The sequence below is a fragment of the Myripristis murdjan genome, chromosome 19 (assembly GCF_902150065.1).
Source record: "Myripristis murdjan chromosome 19, fMyrMur1.1, whole genome shotgun sequence".
NCBI classification, from domain to species: Eukaryota; Metazoa; Chordata; class Actinopteri; order Holocentriformes; family Holocentridae; genus Myripristis; species Myripristis murdjan.
In genome coordinates this window covers 8,319,880-8,336,007 of record NC_043998.1, presented here as the reverse complement: position 1 = coordinate 8,336,007, position 16,128 = coordinate 8,319,880, and the positions used below count along the sequence as shown (strand labels likewise).

The 16,128-nt window shown below is 41.7% G+C and overlaps 1 protein-coding gene across 2 annotated transcripts in view; it reads right to left on the bottom strand.

Annotated features, from left to right (window-relative positions):
• Positions 1-890: 890 nt before the first annotated feature.
• nhlrc2 (NHL repeat containing 2) overlaps positions 891-16,128 on the bottom strand; it is a 20,985-nt gene continuing 5,747 nt past the window's right edge. For both annotated transcript variants that reach the window (XM_030077675.1, XM_030077674.1), the window contains 10 exons: positions 14,992-15,041; positions 14,042-14,447; positions 12,870-12,991; positions 12,648-12,777; positions 10,157-10,250; positions 9,749-9,980; positions 7,000-7,122; positions 6,550-6,759; positions 5,796-6,009; positions 891-3,253 (listed from right to left, as the gene is read on the bottom strand). In XM_030077675.1, coding sequence (XP_029933535.1) covers positions 2,991-3,253; positions 5,796-6,009; positions 6,550-6,759; positions 7,000-7,122; positions 9,749-9,980; positions 10,157-10,250; positions 12,648-12,777; positions 12,870-12,991; positions 14,042-14,447; positions 14,992-15,041 — 1,844 coding nt within the window. In that variant the 3' untranslated portion in view covers positions 891-2,990. The remainder of the gene's footprint in view (positions 3,254-5,795; positions 6,010-6,549; positions 6,760-6,999; positions 7,123-9,748; positions 9,981-10,156; positions 10,251-12,647; positions 12,778-12,869; positions 12,992-14,041; positions 14,448-14,991; positions 15,042-16,128) is intronic.

Genomic DNA, 16,128 nt, shown 5'->3' with positions numbered 1-16,128 from the left:
GTACACAGCACACCTTTAAAACATGAATTTGGTTTGCCAGAAAAAAATGTTAATCCACTGACTTTAGAGAACTGGCTTCCTAGTCTGTTATCAACCATTCTACTTTTGAAATGTTTTACCCAGTTCTCAAAGAAAAACAAAATCACATGATCATTTTTTTCTGCACAGAATTTTCATTATTTTTTTCTTTTTTTGCCACAAGGCCTGAGATAAATGAGGAGTTATTTTTGACTTTTTATCTTGTGATACTTTCCTTCCAAAAAAAATGATGGGTCACCTGTGAACAAAATTAGTTTTTGTCAGTGCATCTGACCTTACACACACTGCACCATGGAGTGATGTGGTGGTACTGTGTGTGATACAGACATGTTGTGTGTTACAGTGTGTGTGGATTGCCTTGTGTGTCATAGATCATGGGCTTTTTATTGTGTGTCAGCCTGTGAGATGACAGCCTGTGGGTATAATATTAATTTCCCTTATGGAAAATAAAGATCATCATCATCATCACCATCACGGTACCAAATGAACCGTCAGCTGAGATCACCTCATATGTCGACCTGACATTTATGACAAACCCATTTGAATAAGTGAGCGCCACAGGGAGCGAGCTCATTAGTGTGGCCTCTGATAATGTGTCACATAACGGAGTTTACCTTTAGTCTTTCATTTTACGGCTACATTAACTATAGTCACGCCAAGGGTCTTGAATCTTAAAGGCTGGGATGTGTAAAAGGAATCGTGCTGAAAAAAAAAAGCGCCACAGAGGACAACTTTGTGAAACGGAAAGCAGCTTCGGTTTCACCGCGTGGGAAACCCAAGCATCAAGCAAAAAGGATTCATTACTGCCCACGTAGAGTACACAGACACAGCAGACTAGATAAATATGCTTTATTACCTTTTCCTTGCTCGGTTGCATCTTAAAGTGCAGCACTGAAAAGCAGATGTATTAACGAGGTACCCCTGGAGACAAAAGTGTGCCAAAAAGTATGGATTTAAAGAGGTGGTATAACAATAAGACATCAAATTAAAAAAAAAAAAAAAAAAAAAAAAAAATCAAGTGAGGAGAGCAGGGAGACAAAACGAGAAACTTAATGCCCACCAGCAACCAACCATGCTCATTACCGTTCATAAAAAAGCGCCAGAGGTATAACAGAGGGAAAATACATCGGCAGAAAATTTCCCCAGTTCATCTGAAAGAAATAACATGAGGGAATAAAGAATTTCTCCCATCACAGAAATATACTGTTATTGCTATTCATACCATTAATGTGTCATTGGTTCACACCATATAAAATACCGTTATCCAAGGCACTTGGGCCGAGTGATGAAAACCCCAAACAAATATAGTCTGACAGGCACAATTATGTTATGAAACACGATGACAGCACTTATAATGCTTACAATATTAGCCCAGTTTCTGAGAATACATCAAAACTTTGTCATAAAAAGAATAAAAACAAATTAACCAATAAGGCAAAATGACAGTAACAAGATTCATATTATCATATTAGTCAAAGCTGATAGGGTAACTTATGTCATTCAGCAGACACCATAATCAATTATACAGTGAAAGACGGCAGGAAAAAAAGAAAAAAAAAGACACACTGAGCCATGAATACAAGCTTTCATCGAGACTGTTAGCTTTGTAAACAATTTATGACTCTTTGAAATGTGGTGACATACAGTACATGTGTAGACAAATATTGATGAAAGCGTGTGCAGCGCGCCTGAAGGCATTTCAGAGTGCTGACTGAGTGTAAACTTAAGCGACTCCGATGCATATACTTGTAAAGAAGTAACTCAATGCTCTGGTGCAAGACATCTTAGAAATATATTAATTACACAACAAAATCGAAAAGTTTGTGCATAGATAGCTTCTCACGTTTATGGCATAGACCCGGTTTCATTTCTGTCCTTGTTTCCACTTTGTCATTACATACTTCTTCCAAGTCTGAGATTACAGGGAAGTGCTGTGGTGTTTTAGATGGATATCCTACTTTTTAATCCTCTTAATCTTAAAATGTTTTCAAGACCATGTATTTGAGAAAACATCAGCAGTCCCTATTAGCTCTCAGTAGCAATGCTAGTGCAAGGAAGTCTTCTCTTAATGACATACACGTCTTTTCTAGCTTCAATTTTTTGGCATAATGATTTTTTTGGAGGAATTACTGGTTATTATTAAAACTAAAACTGGCTTATAAACGCCCTGATCCTTTAAGGAAGTCCTGTCTCTCAACTTCACATCCATCTGATCCTGCAAGACAGAGGCTAATCAGAGGATGCAGCTCGCCTTTGCTTACACGTATTTTAAATGATCCAACAAACAAGTTTTATGATGCAACATCAGATTTTCAAGATAAATATCTCATATTTCCCTTTTCATCACTGACACAGTCCCTGGTGCAACTACATCCCTGTATTTCTTATTTTCAGTGGTTCGTGTAGTGTTGTGGAACTGAACAAGGTATTTCTGAGTGCAACTATAATTTTGGCTTTGTCATCGCAACTTAACTCACTCAAGCAGCCCGTTTGCCTCTGATGCGCCTGTGGAGCTTGTCGACATTGCTAATGGGAATTTGCAGAATAATTCTCCTTTGACACAGATGTAGATGTTTTCAGCTGCAGGGCAGTTTGCTTTGCTGAAGAACTGCCTTTGTGCAACTGTGGATGTTGCTGTTTGTTTCCTATTAATGACATTCAGACAGCCATTATAACTTGGATGCATAATTTGTGGCAGAATGGGCTTTTGAATGGGTTCAAATGAAATTCCGCTGAAAATCAGTTTTGTTTGGATTGCATTCTTGTCCAAAGTGACAGCTCTATCACAAACCTTTTTTTTCTCTACTCCCAGACTTATGAGCATAAGAAGGGTAGGAGTTAGCCGAGTGTGGGAGCCAAAATGCAACTGGGATGTTCACACCATAGAAACTGTAGATTCTCTGCTCCTTAAAGCTCTGAAGAAAGGCAGGGACTGAGGAGGGCTTGCGTTTTTAGAAGGCATGGGACAGTGCCACGGTGACCTCTTCCTCTGCAGGACTGGCACTTATGTGAAGAGGCTGGGAGAAGGAGGCAGCCTTCATCATGCACGCCGCGCCTGCCTCTACACAGAAGTACACCCATACGCTCAGGGTGAGGGATGGGATGGAGTCCACTGTTTTTGCAACAGCCGGGAGTTTGGTTGAGACGCAGAGGGGCTTCGACAGGTCCAGGATGCTGCCAGTCACCACCCCGCTCTCCAGAAGCCACTCGTTACCTAACAAAAACAGTGTGGAGAATTTTATTATGCCATCATAATGACATGTGCTCTTTAACAACGGGACAAAACCAACAATCTGGCTAGTAAAGAACCAAACAGATAAGCTCAGTCTTGCCCTGTGGAGACACACCAGAAACAACACTACGACTCATTTTGGATCCGGATCAATCAACACTGCACCATACCAACCATGTGATGAATTCCCAGTAGCATTGGGGTATTTGGGATGTTGTATGGGAATAAGGGCACCCTGTGTCCAGTGGTGGCTCAAGTCAGGGCATTGCTCAGTTTTGCTGAATCCAAGCCGTGATAATATGAGCCCAATCCCAAATGACCCAACTGGGACTAGGGTGAAAGCAAAGTAACTCTTGGATTCTTGTCCTCCCAGCTGAGACAAGGAGTGTATTCTTGGAAGCAAATCCACATAAAAGACACGAACATTCGAAGATAAATCAGAGTTGGGAAAAAAATGAAAATAACTTCTGCTATGAGAAAATTCCACACCACACATCAATTCCAAGTCAGCGGTGATTTATGGAGCTGATACCTAACATGACTGCGGGTCCCAAGGAGGCCATTTCTAAAAAGCCACTAAAAACCAATTTAGACCTGACGTGCACGGCTAACTCGATCTATTAAAATTCCTGCCTGTGCGCTGATCTGATCAACATAAGTCATGGCTGGGTTTAATCGGACAGCTGAGGATCACGTAACATACCGTGGCAGCTAATTATGTGAACCGAGGCATCTGCTCTTATCAAAATGTTCCAAAAATAAACTGGCGATATCGCTCGCTGCATACTGCATTGCTTAGAACGATGGAAACACTTATGTTCACAACCTGATAAACTGACCATCAACCATCACAATAACGCCATTCGAAATCGCTTGAAAGCTACACGTGCCCTCAGTTACTCGACTACTTTTGATCCACAATAACAGATCGACAATGGCGAGCATTGTCCGTGGAACGACATGCAGTACATAACATCATATGTACTACATTATACATGGTGTATATATTATAACTGGTGCTTTTGAAAAACAATCATTCATTGCATAGATACAAAAAGTCCTTGACACAGATCTAACTATTCCTCTCTCCCTCAGTTGAGCGATATAAATGCCAGGTGTGGGCTGGCAGAGTGACAAGGGCTTTAATCTGCTCGGTTGCATGATGAAATGACTTTGAGGTCAAGCATCATTCACTTCCATTATTTCGTGACAGAATCGCGGATCACAGGCCAAAATAAATCCTGGTAGAAGAGGGTGAGAGGAAGACAGTGTCTTTTAGACTAAGGCATAGATCCTAGCATTTACAACGTAGAAAAAAAAAATGATTTTGCTGGGCTAACCTGACAGGTATGAATGACTTCATGCGAAATACTTTCAATTAATTGAGAATAGTTACTTGCATTTGCTTGCTGATCAGCACAGCAGGAGTAGATGTCCTGTCCTACCTATTGCCGAGATTAGGTTAAATGAGGAAATTAGGTTAAATGAGTCAAATCCCAGAACCACTGTCCTCGACCGTCTTCAACATCTGCTCTCAACACTGATCAGACCACTTCGAGCTTGGGGATTTCAGAACTTGCTGTCAATCTTCTGGAGGAATATATAGAAATATGTGTGATGGGAGGTGCCTGCTTCATAACCCAGTAATATATCTGTTCACCCCCATGCCCCTTTCCTCTAACCTCCAAGATACATTTCTATATAGTCACTCACCAGATGTTGGCCAGATGTTGAAATGCATTTCGACATTTGTTTAATCCAAATTATCTCAATCTCCAAGGTCACACTGGATGTGGCGGGAGAATAAACCAGCAAGACACTTGCTTCTACTAAGGATCTCTATTCACAAGACACTGCAATAGGATTTATTTTTGCCTGACTAACAAATTTCCCAGTTACTTTCATCCGTGCATTGGGCTAATAGGAAAGGAACATGTCTTAATTATGACCTGTACAATGAGATTTTCACCATTTAACCATATTTGAAAAGAAAAGGTCTGGCCAACATATGAATAAAACCCATCCGGCTCAGCAAGAATTTGGGCAAAAAAAAAAAAAACAGTGACACGCATGCACACAAAAGCATCTGATCCCTGAAGTGCAGAGATCGCCTGTTCCCGCCTGTCCTTTCTCAACTCCTCCGCTTCTCCACACTTTGCCTCTCGTCAGCAAATAAAATTACTTTGCCAGCAGATATTTGTCAACTGTAATTATGAGTGAAATAAATAATGTTTTCAAAAACAGGGACACTCTCTTCCCCCAAAAGACAAGACTGAAGATGAGAAAAAAAAAATAATCGAAAATGTAATGTGTGGATGTAATGATGTGCTTTTTCAGTCATTTATACCTGACTCTGACTGTTATCTCATCTGAGTTTCAGGGTGCCTTTGACAGGAGTGTATCCAAAGTTAGTTATATGATGAATCCTTTTTTTTTTTCTTTTTTGCATTTTTTTTGTTTCTAAATTACATAACAGAATAGGAAAAAAAAACAAAAAACATAACAACATGGAGCTTTCCCTCACCCTCAGCTGACAGCGTCCAGGAGCTGGGGGCCTCTGCAGTGAGCTTGGCTCCTTCTGGCAGTGACAGGGTGAGTGACATGGTGAGGGTCTGGCCAGCGGACATGGACAGGGGGGGCATTTCCTTCCTGGGCGCTGACTTTGGCAGCCTGGGGGCTTTAGCCGGAACCGGGGATGGAGCAATCTTGAAGTCTGGGCAGTCGATGGCAATGGGGAACTGGACAGAGAAAAGATTCAGATGTTTGGATTACAGTGGACCAAGAAGCGCTGAATGATGTGGTAAAAAGAAAAAAAAATCATATTGCAATTATTTTGACAGATATTGTGTTATGATTCTCAATTCTAGCTGGAATGATCATTTTTGCATCATCAGTTTTCACTAAAAAAAACGATGATGACGCGATTTTTGCTGGGGACTGCACCAAATGAACGTTTTCTTACATGTGGAGAATAAGGGTTGTAGGCCAAAGCACTGCACAACTCGCATTTTGTCACACATTTTACCTCCTGTGATTTGGATATTGCACTTGGCCATATAGAAATTTTGATAATATCTTGACTAATTGCTCAGCCCTTGTGCTGAGGCACTTAGGGGACATCAAAACTGTGAATATAAAGTGCTCATCACACACACACACACACACACACACACACACACACACACACACACACACACACACACACACACACACACACACACACACACACACACACACACACACACACACACACACACACACACACACACAGGTCTGACCAGTGAGACAGTCTTGGTGTCCAGGTCCAACAGTTTGACTTGGTGGTTGTTGGTGTCGGCCACGTAGAGCAGCCGGCCCCCCTCGGCCACACAGAGTCCCCCCGGCTCATTGAAGCTGCAGTCGTTGAATCCGGGGCCCAGTGCATCTCCAGCCTCTCCTGTCCCAGCTAAGGTGCTACACTGCTTGCTCTTTGGGTTAACCACCTTGATCTGAGCGCAGCCAAAGAAAACAAACAGGTTGACTAAAAAGGGCTTGTGTGAATTCTAGTGGAGGGCAAATGGCACTTGACACGGTGCGCAAGATCAAACAGCACAAAAGCTTTGTGTCTCCACTCTACAATGTAAAGAAAGCTATTATGGTGACAGGGGCATCAAATCTGAGTGACTTGCCGCTTTGAACTTCAAATCAACCCTAATGCAGAACACAGTCTTGTGACGCACAGCTATTACCTTGTGGTTGTAGGAGTCGACCACATAGAGCAGGCTTTGTTCAGGGGCCCAGGCGACGCCAAGAGGATGCTGCAGCTTGGCGTCCACCCCCTTCCCGTCTGCATCCCCAAAAGCAAAGAGGTTCTTCCAAAGAAGGCAAAACATTGATGTAAAATCAATAAAGGTAATGCACAAAAGTATGAATCCTAACTTTTGCCCCTTATTTCTAAGGTTAAAGAACAGAATAACCAAAGAATAACTGAGTTAGAGTCATGTTTATATAAAGCTTGCTACTTAGAAACAGGAAATCCCAGCTTAAGCCTTTCCCACATACACTTTCAAACAATTTCCATAAGCAGATTACTTACATAATGCTAATTGGGAAAAAAAAACAACTAAAAATAACATTGAAGTTTTATTATCTTAGGGGTTGCTAAGTCATTCATACAAGCAGAGGGATGAAAGCATCACTATGCTGTACTTATGTAATAAACAGCAGAAATATTACAATATCTTTATTTAGCACCAGTTCCTGAATTTGTTGAACTCGCAGAACAGCTTTGCCAAAATAGCTGAATGAGTCATTCTTGAGAACTGCGCTATAACATGTCCCACGGGGGGAAGTGTTTATGAAAAAAACAAAAACAATGAAAGCATACGAGTTATTACATTTTCAGATAAGAGGGCACACACTCAAATTATGTGGGGGAAAAATGAGTAGGACCTTATGGATATGTTTCTAAATGCTTTTTACTTTGTTACAAAATTAAAATAAAATGGGCAAGTATTTTAATGTTCTCCAGAATAAGTGTTTCAGTCCAGACAACCCAAACACATAAATTAATGCTACAGCCATTCAACAATCCAGTGGACTTTGGGCAGGATTGAAATAAATAGCTTTTCACTCACTCTGCCCTATAAATCAAACAAATTATGTTATTAGAAAAAAGTGTAATAATTCTCTATGGCTCACTAACTTCCCACAGCTATATGCACAGTTCACTCAACACTGCCAGCTGAAGGAAAAACAAATCTGTGGATGTATCTGCTACTGCTCCAGCAGAATCATTTCAAATGCCAGTGGGTTTTACATGTGTTCTTGTGGCCTCCTTTATTGCAATAGTATGGTGTCTCTTTAAGAATGGGACAATCAGTGAGCAGAAATCACAAAGTGTGCTGCAGTGGAAAGAAAGTACACTAAGTAAGGATGACAACCGAGGACAAGAACGCTTTGGGATCAGCCGACTACTGGCGGGATAAGAGAGGCGTAGCACTGGCTTCTGCAAAGATGCCTTCTGTTATTGACTCAAAACATTGACTTTTCATTTGTCAAAAACAAACAAACAAACAAAAAATCTAATCTGACAGTATGGGTCATTGTGTGTGAAAAGACAAAAACTAAATTTCACCTATTTTAAATTTAGAATTACGCTTTAATATAAAAAAAAATGTAGGCAAAGTCAAGGGGTGGAATACTTAATGGAGGCCCTGTAGATAATACATATAACCTTCACAGTAACAGTGCTATATCTCTCAACTGTAATTACTGTTATGGCGCTCTACTCAAACTTATTTATACTTTAATGCTGCAAATTAATGTGAAGTGGTCGTTAGTAACGGGGTCAGAAAATATGATGCCAGGGAAAGGATGGGTTGAAAAATCAATTATAACTGCTCAGCATGAGACTGAATATATCTCTGTGAGTGGAGTGTGTTGCAGCAGCAGCCAGACCCAAATTAAATGTAGTGCCAATAAAATGCAAATTTGAGTTAATTACACTGCCTGATTTCTTAAACTTCTATACTATATAGACTTGATTCTATTTAAAAGTTTATACGTTTCCTAATGTCAGATAAACAATTTAATGGTCCGCGGGCAGTGGAGTGCATTTTATTGTTTTTGGCTGGCTCGCTGCAACCTTGACTGAAATAATTACTACCCACTCTTGCTGGCTACTACTTGTGCTCAGGTCTATCTGAATCTACATCACTGTGGTAAGAAAAAAAAAAACATAGTGCTGTGGCTGTGAGGACATGAAAGCAGAACCAAAAAATTGGTTTCATTGGTTCAGCAACAAATGACACAGACTAGCTCTATTTATAGCTATCTATTGTCTACTTGAATCCTCAGTCTACAGAGAGAAGGCCCCGTGACCCTGTGACTGTCCAGGAGTTATTCAAGTCTTATGTGTGATGCTTAGATAAGGTGACTGAGCCCGGCACAGGACACATTATCATGCTAGAGGTGTTATCATGACAGGTTATCCACTTTACAAATCCACTTTGGGAGAGACTGTGCAAATCGGTCGGATTTGCAACCTCAACCTCCTCAGCCTTCTTTTCAATCATTGCAGCAAGTCACTGCATTGTCTCTTAATACGACTGGACAAGCAATTCAGGATCATCACTTTTCATCTCAGCCTCACTGGTGGAATTGTGCTTGTAACAATAAAGTGACCTACAAATGTAAAATGTCCAGGACTGAGGAAAGATTTCCTGCAGGCCATCCTTTTCCAGAAGCATGAAAATGGACAAAGAACGAAATTCATCTTGCAAATCCTGTCCTACTGGTAGGGAGAACAGATTGCTGACAGATTTCAAAGATGGTATCTATGTAGAATAGATGAAAGGCTAAGGAGGAGCTGATGGCGGAGAAAGAAAAAAGCATCCAACCATCTGCCTTCCTTTCCTCCCTTCCAGCCCCTCTATCCCTCCCTCCATGCGTCCCATTCATGCCTCCATTCATCCATCCGGAGAGATGCAAGCCTACCAGTGGGTCCCGCTCTCCGCCGACCAGCAGCTTCACAGCTCCGTCCTTCAGCGACAGCGTGCGGATGGTGCTGCTTTCACTGTCCGCCACAAACAGGCAGCCCCAGGGCTCCTCTGGGGCCGAGGCCAGGCCCGAGGGCTGGGCGAAGCCTGCCTTGTGTGGGTAGGCGTTGTTTCGGTTTTCCTCGCTGCCACTGCCTGCCCATCGCACGCACAAGCCGGCTTTGGACTCACTGTTTATGTCGCAAAATGGAAGATATGTGCAGGAGTATGCTAAATTAACTCTAGGCTGTTAAAATGGAATAACAGGCATGTCCTTAGTTGCAAAAGGCAGCAGTATTAGTGGGAGTATTACTATGTGGAGTGGCAGTGGCCAAGTGGCCATGGTGGTGATGCACTAGTCTCTCACCTTCCTTTGGGAAGCTTCCCGTCTTCTAGGAACAAAGCCCAGACCTGGTGAGTCCCTGCCATGGCTATCCACAGCACGTTGTCCTCAACACCACCTCCACATTCAAATGCACGCACAATCACACAATAACACACCAAACACCAGGAAATATTGCTTTGTTAGTGTCATGTCAGTGTTTTTAACAGTCTACATGTCACCCCTCAGATTCATTCAGAAGTGTTGCTAATACTGAGCTATAAAAAAAAAAAAAAAAAAAAAGCCCTTTCGGATGAATGGGAGATTTCCTTGGGGGAATGGAAAATCCTGCTGTCATTTTCTTGCATGTGAAAGTGACTACAAAACAGCTATTCACTGATTCCTTTCATGTGGAAAAACTGCAAATCATAACAGGAGGTAAAAGTGGAAGCGAACCAAGACCACCTCAGTGGTTTACTAGTGGTTGGTTGGCTGGCACAATTACATCAATTAAACAAAGCAATCATCTCTGAGCACCCACAGTTACATAAGAAACTCCAAAATGTAAACACTTTTGTAATGTGAAATTAGTTAACTGCAACATCGTGCTCTTTTAATAGACTTAGGAACATTTCGCATGAAACTGAACCTCTTCACCATACAGAGTATACTTTTGTTGTTTTTAACATGCAGTAGAAATAAATTTGACTTGACGGCCACAACTATTTCACCTTTTTCTAGTGGCTGACTATCACTACCTGTAAAACTGCGATAGTAAAATGGTAGCTAGTGGGTCTGATTGCGAGCTATGTGATGTCTTGTTTTTGTTTCGCTGCCATGGAAGGAGATCGGATGAGTCACCATCACTGACGCGTTAACTTGGGTGTTAAGTTCCCTGCTATGTATTTGGAACATTTTAAGCTTGGACGTTGTGCCTGGCTGGTACTGGCCGGAGGCTCCATTGTGCACTGTGATAAAAACAAATATGTTCTTCCACATTCCTCCAAATTCAGGCCAAGAATACACATTACTTTGAAGTTAAGGTACCTGTTTTTGTATCAACAAGGAAATTCTAAGGGAATTCTGCTGAGCAAGTTACAGCATAACGCTTGAACGGTATGTGTGTGTGTGTGTGTGAGGAGTCAGTGGTTTTTGCTTGTGTCTAATAATAGTGCATTAATGGCACTTATCAAGGATCAGGTCTATTGAAAGCACTGGACTCAAGCCTGTGTCCATTTCAGAAGAGAGGTACAAGGTAAAAGAGATAAATCGAGAGAGAGAGAGAGAGAGAGAGACAGAGAGAGAGAAGGCTATCCTACAGCAAATATACTTAAATGCTGCTGTCTGGTTGATGCTATACACACTGATATTCCCTGCCTCCTCTTGTCATTTTTTCCATCTGTAATCTCACAGCCCACACCTTGTATTTACGCATCAAGATGAATGATCTCATTCACTGGAGCCTGATGTTGTAGGCAGCACAAGTGGCACTGTCACCACATGCAGCAAGAGAGCTAAATAACTACTGCGATTACTTCCTAAGTTCAGCTGAGGAAAAGAAGAGCGGACAGCATAATCAGAGATATGATAGGCGTGCGACGACATACACACGTGCATGGAAAACTGCATCAGCAGCTCACGAAGGAGAACCGGAGGATACTGACAACAACAGAGCCAGTGTTGTCAGCAGCACACTACTTAACACTACTAAACTTGACCCAACAGCCATAATATTCTGTGATACAAGGGCTAAGTGTTTCAAACAGAAATGATTATAAACGCTTCTTAATTTGATATACTAGATACCGGCACATTGTGACAAATACTTAAAAAAAAAAAAAAAAAAGATTAACAATAAAGGGGCTTTAAATACCACGCGTGAAATAATAAAAAGCAAAGCATTAAGAGGGACTGAGCTTTGAGAAGAAGATAGGAGAGTGTCTGTCTCTGGTTTTGAAGTGCACATCTAAGATGATTTGCCGAGGCTATGAAACTTTGTCAAAGGACGTTAGTTTGTGACTCGCCGATAGTTTCAACTCATTAGTGTTGATTTCGGCCCCCAAATGAGAGACGGAGATGAGGCATGACAAAAAGGGGATTTTTGAGGATCTGCCACAAATTAAAACCATCAGCTATAAATAGTCCTCGAGTCACCTCGTCTGCCCGGTCAAATTTCTGAGCCCCTCTGAAAAATGGGCAATAACTAAAAAATATGTGATTTGTGCTCTAATGCCAATTGTATTCATCCTAAGTTCAACAATGTTGCTTGGAAAACAGAGGAAAAGATGCTAATGAGTAGTTAATCCCACTTTGTGCAGTAAATTGATGATTAGCTTGCAGAGCATGTTGGAAAAATTAAGTGCTGGACAGGGGCTGCAATTCAATTAGAGCCTGTTTTGAAGAAAGCGGATGGCATTGGATCATCAAAACAAGCTTGGAAGTTTCTGTCTATTTTGTTTTGTTCAAAAATAGGATTTTCATATATACATGCACTGCACTTATTATGCAACATACAAACAATCCCTTTGAGACTCACCGGCAGTACCAAGTGACACATCCCAAGGAGAGCTGATTGGCTGCTGGGGTCCCATGGCCCCGCCCTCTTTGTCTGTGCCTTGAGCTCCGACTCCGGCTAGAGTGCTGACTTGTCCTTTCAGCAGATCAACCTGACAGACAGAAAAAGAGGCAAACACACAGATAAACAGAAAGCGAGAGAAATAAAATGAAGGTGAAAATGATAACATTTGAGGGGTGCTACCTTCCGGATCAGGTGGTTTTCTGTGTCGGCAACATAAACCGTGTCCCCTTTAATGGCCACTCCTTGAGGAGAGGAGAAGGAAGCTTCTGACAGGCTGCCGTCTTGTCTGCCGCTCTCTGGCCCTGTGACAGCATCCAGAATATTATCAACATTACCAAGATACCACACACACATCACAATGCTTTACTTCCAGTTTGCACTGCCTTTATTTTCTGTACGCATGACCTTCAGTGTACCTGTTTATGCAAATATACTGCATTGCACATCTGGTATACATGATGTAAATTATTTTTTTCCTCCATGTTAATGTTATTCACTATATATTAAACATGCAGTATCCTTATATGTTAGCTTTTTGGTGATTAATGGGGCCTCTGGTAGACACAGTTAGAATAGCTCTATTACAGGAGGCAGTTATAAATATACTTATGCAAATAGATGAACGCTGATTACAAATACAAACCTGAGAAAGTTCAACAGCTAATATTGACCACAAATAGTGCACACATAACTTTGAGAGACTGATTTTCTACATTCTTTCGAGACAGGCAACGTCAACCTCACACACACAGCAGCTTGATCTTGTGTTTCTTGTCGCTGATCCACAAAGGATTCCAATTCCTGCGTAAAATTTCAGTCACGTCACAGATCCAATCAAAATCGTTTAATGTAGGCCAGTAAAAAGCAGACTTTGTAGACTCTAGTCCCCAGTGGCCCAGCGCTTTCAGTTGTGTGAGTATGTGATGTGTGGAGTGAAGTGATTACCTGGCCACCTGTCTGCATGCCACCAAATGAACCTCAGCACGACATCAGAGGAACAAAATGAGCGCAGTGCTAAGATGTTTTTTTTTTTTTTTTCCAGACCAACACAGGCTTAGATGTGATGGGCCTTGAAAATTGTCTATTTTCGATAAAAATGGATATTTAGCTTTGTTATTTTTGTCTGAAAAGCTTATAACTCTGTAAAAGGTGTGCATTTGAAGGATGTGAGATAATGCTTGTCTTTTTGCATTATATAATTGCTTCCATCTCAAATAATTCTATATTTTGGACTTGTTGTCTTGTCAGGAACTCTATTTTCCACTTTTTGTTTATCAGTTTCAAAGGGATTTCTCAGGCTACTCAGATCCAACCCTACAGAATATGCCTATAGCCCATATCCAAGCTCTTACCTCCCACAATGTGCAGCATCTGCCCAGTAGAGGACACCACCAGAATTCGATGATGCCCTGTGTCTGCTATGGCCAGTCTTTTATTGCTGTCATCAACAGCCACTTTACCAGGGAAAGACAGGATGGTGGGTGGCAGGGAGTCTCGGTACAGCTTGGTGTCCACTGTGTGTGTCGTCAGCAGGCCCTGCTCCCTGTAGTAGCGGAGGGCGGTGTCAGCAAAAAGCATCAGCCGGTCACGGTGGCCTTCACCCACAAGGGAAAAGAGCAGGTTGCCACGTGGGCCCAGCAGGACCAGCGTGGGCCAGCAGGACACCTCCAGCTCGTGCCAGAGGCGCGCCTCGCTGTCGTTCACCACTGGGTGGCAGATGTCGTAGCGGAGCACAGCGCTGCGGACATTCTCCAGGACCTGTGGAGGGGTTGATGACGAAAACAGACCACTAAGTAAAGAGCGGTGAAAGTGTGGATGAATTTCAGCACTGGTCTGGACAAAACCTTGTATAGCTGCAGTCGGGTTGGTCATCATGCTATAACCATGACTAACTAACACAAAATGAAGAAAAAGGCAACAATATGTTTGAATGCTGAGATATAGATTCATTTTCATTGTTTGTGATAACCACTCTTTACGCAGGACAGTGCTGTGTGTATAAGGTTTTTAATTTTCATCATAAGCAGCAACTAGAGCAGAGAGTGTCCCTCCACTAGCTATTATGCCTCACTGATATGCAGCTTTTTGAAGAAAGAAAGAGACCAGAAAAAAAAGGTTTACATTTTCTGATTGTGTATCTTTCTTATAGGGCTGAACAATTAATTGAAATATTATTGAAATTACAATCTGGCAAAGTGCCACATCCAAATTGCAGGAGCTGCAGCTTTTGTCACAAGTGCAAAATGCACCACTGAATCAGCTTATCTATAAGTGGATATCATGGAGAATGAAAGGCACTTACTTTTTCATTGGGGAACTTAGCAGAGTGCACACCCACAACTACCAGTCCATCTGAGAGAGAGATTTAATAGACAGAGAGACAAAAAAAGAACAGGGAAACATAAGCAGTTTGAATTATGTATGCTGAAAATCTCATTTTGCTTCAAACTACTTGGCTCCAGACGGTCAGGATTGTAACCAGACTATGAATTGGCAGTATCTTTAATATTTTACCAAACTCTGAGCAACTGGGAGACTATAGAGGGAGTTCTGCACAGTGACGAATGGTTAGGTGATTTAAATGGGACAGAGTCGATGCAAGGAACCATCAAGATCTTCTCCTTCATTCAGGTAAACCTCATCACCTAAAGGATGGTATCACTGTTATACAATGGAGTCATACCAGTGGTTAAAAAAATATGTTCATGATTATCTCTTTATATTTAATGAATGCCTTGTAATATTTTCTTTCCGTGAACTTTCTCTAAATCGAGATGTTTGCCCAAGGCTTGTTCAGTAAGAACCTCTCATGGTGCTGGCAACACCGCCAGGACACAAAGACCCCAACACACAACACACACAAAGGGGGCCAGAGAGGACAGGGCAGGGAAAAAGGAAGAGATAGTTGATTCAGTTATATCTGCAACCTTCAAGCATCACGAAGGCCCTTCTGTGAGGTATTCCTGGAAATGTTTTTGTGCCTACAGGTTGTAAACATTTGTCTCAGTGCTTTTTTTCAGGAGTCATCAAAGAGAGTACATGAGCACTGTTAACAGTAGGCTTATTTAAAGTGGACAATGAGACCGACTGATCATAATCATAATGTATGACTTTAAACAAGGCCGATGAATGCATGCTTGAGACTGTTTGGACCCAGGCGCTCTTCTGAACAGACCCTTTGAAGTAGCATTTTGTGGTGCTAAGGTTCTTGTAAGGAACTGACTTTAACAGCTGATAATATCTTAAGTTTCCTTCCTGTTTCCCTGATCAGCAAATCAAGTGCCCTCAATTCAAACACATTCAGTCTTTGCATCGACAGATAATATCCTTTTATGAAGTGTTAATAAAAATGTTTTGATTGCACTGTCTCAGCTGGAGGAGCTGTACTGGACCACAAAACCACTGCAGTTACTGATTTCATTACTCAGGCATAAAGCCC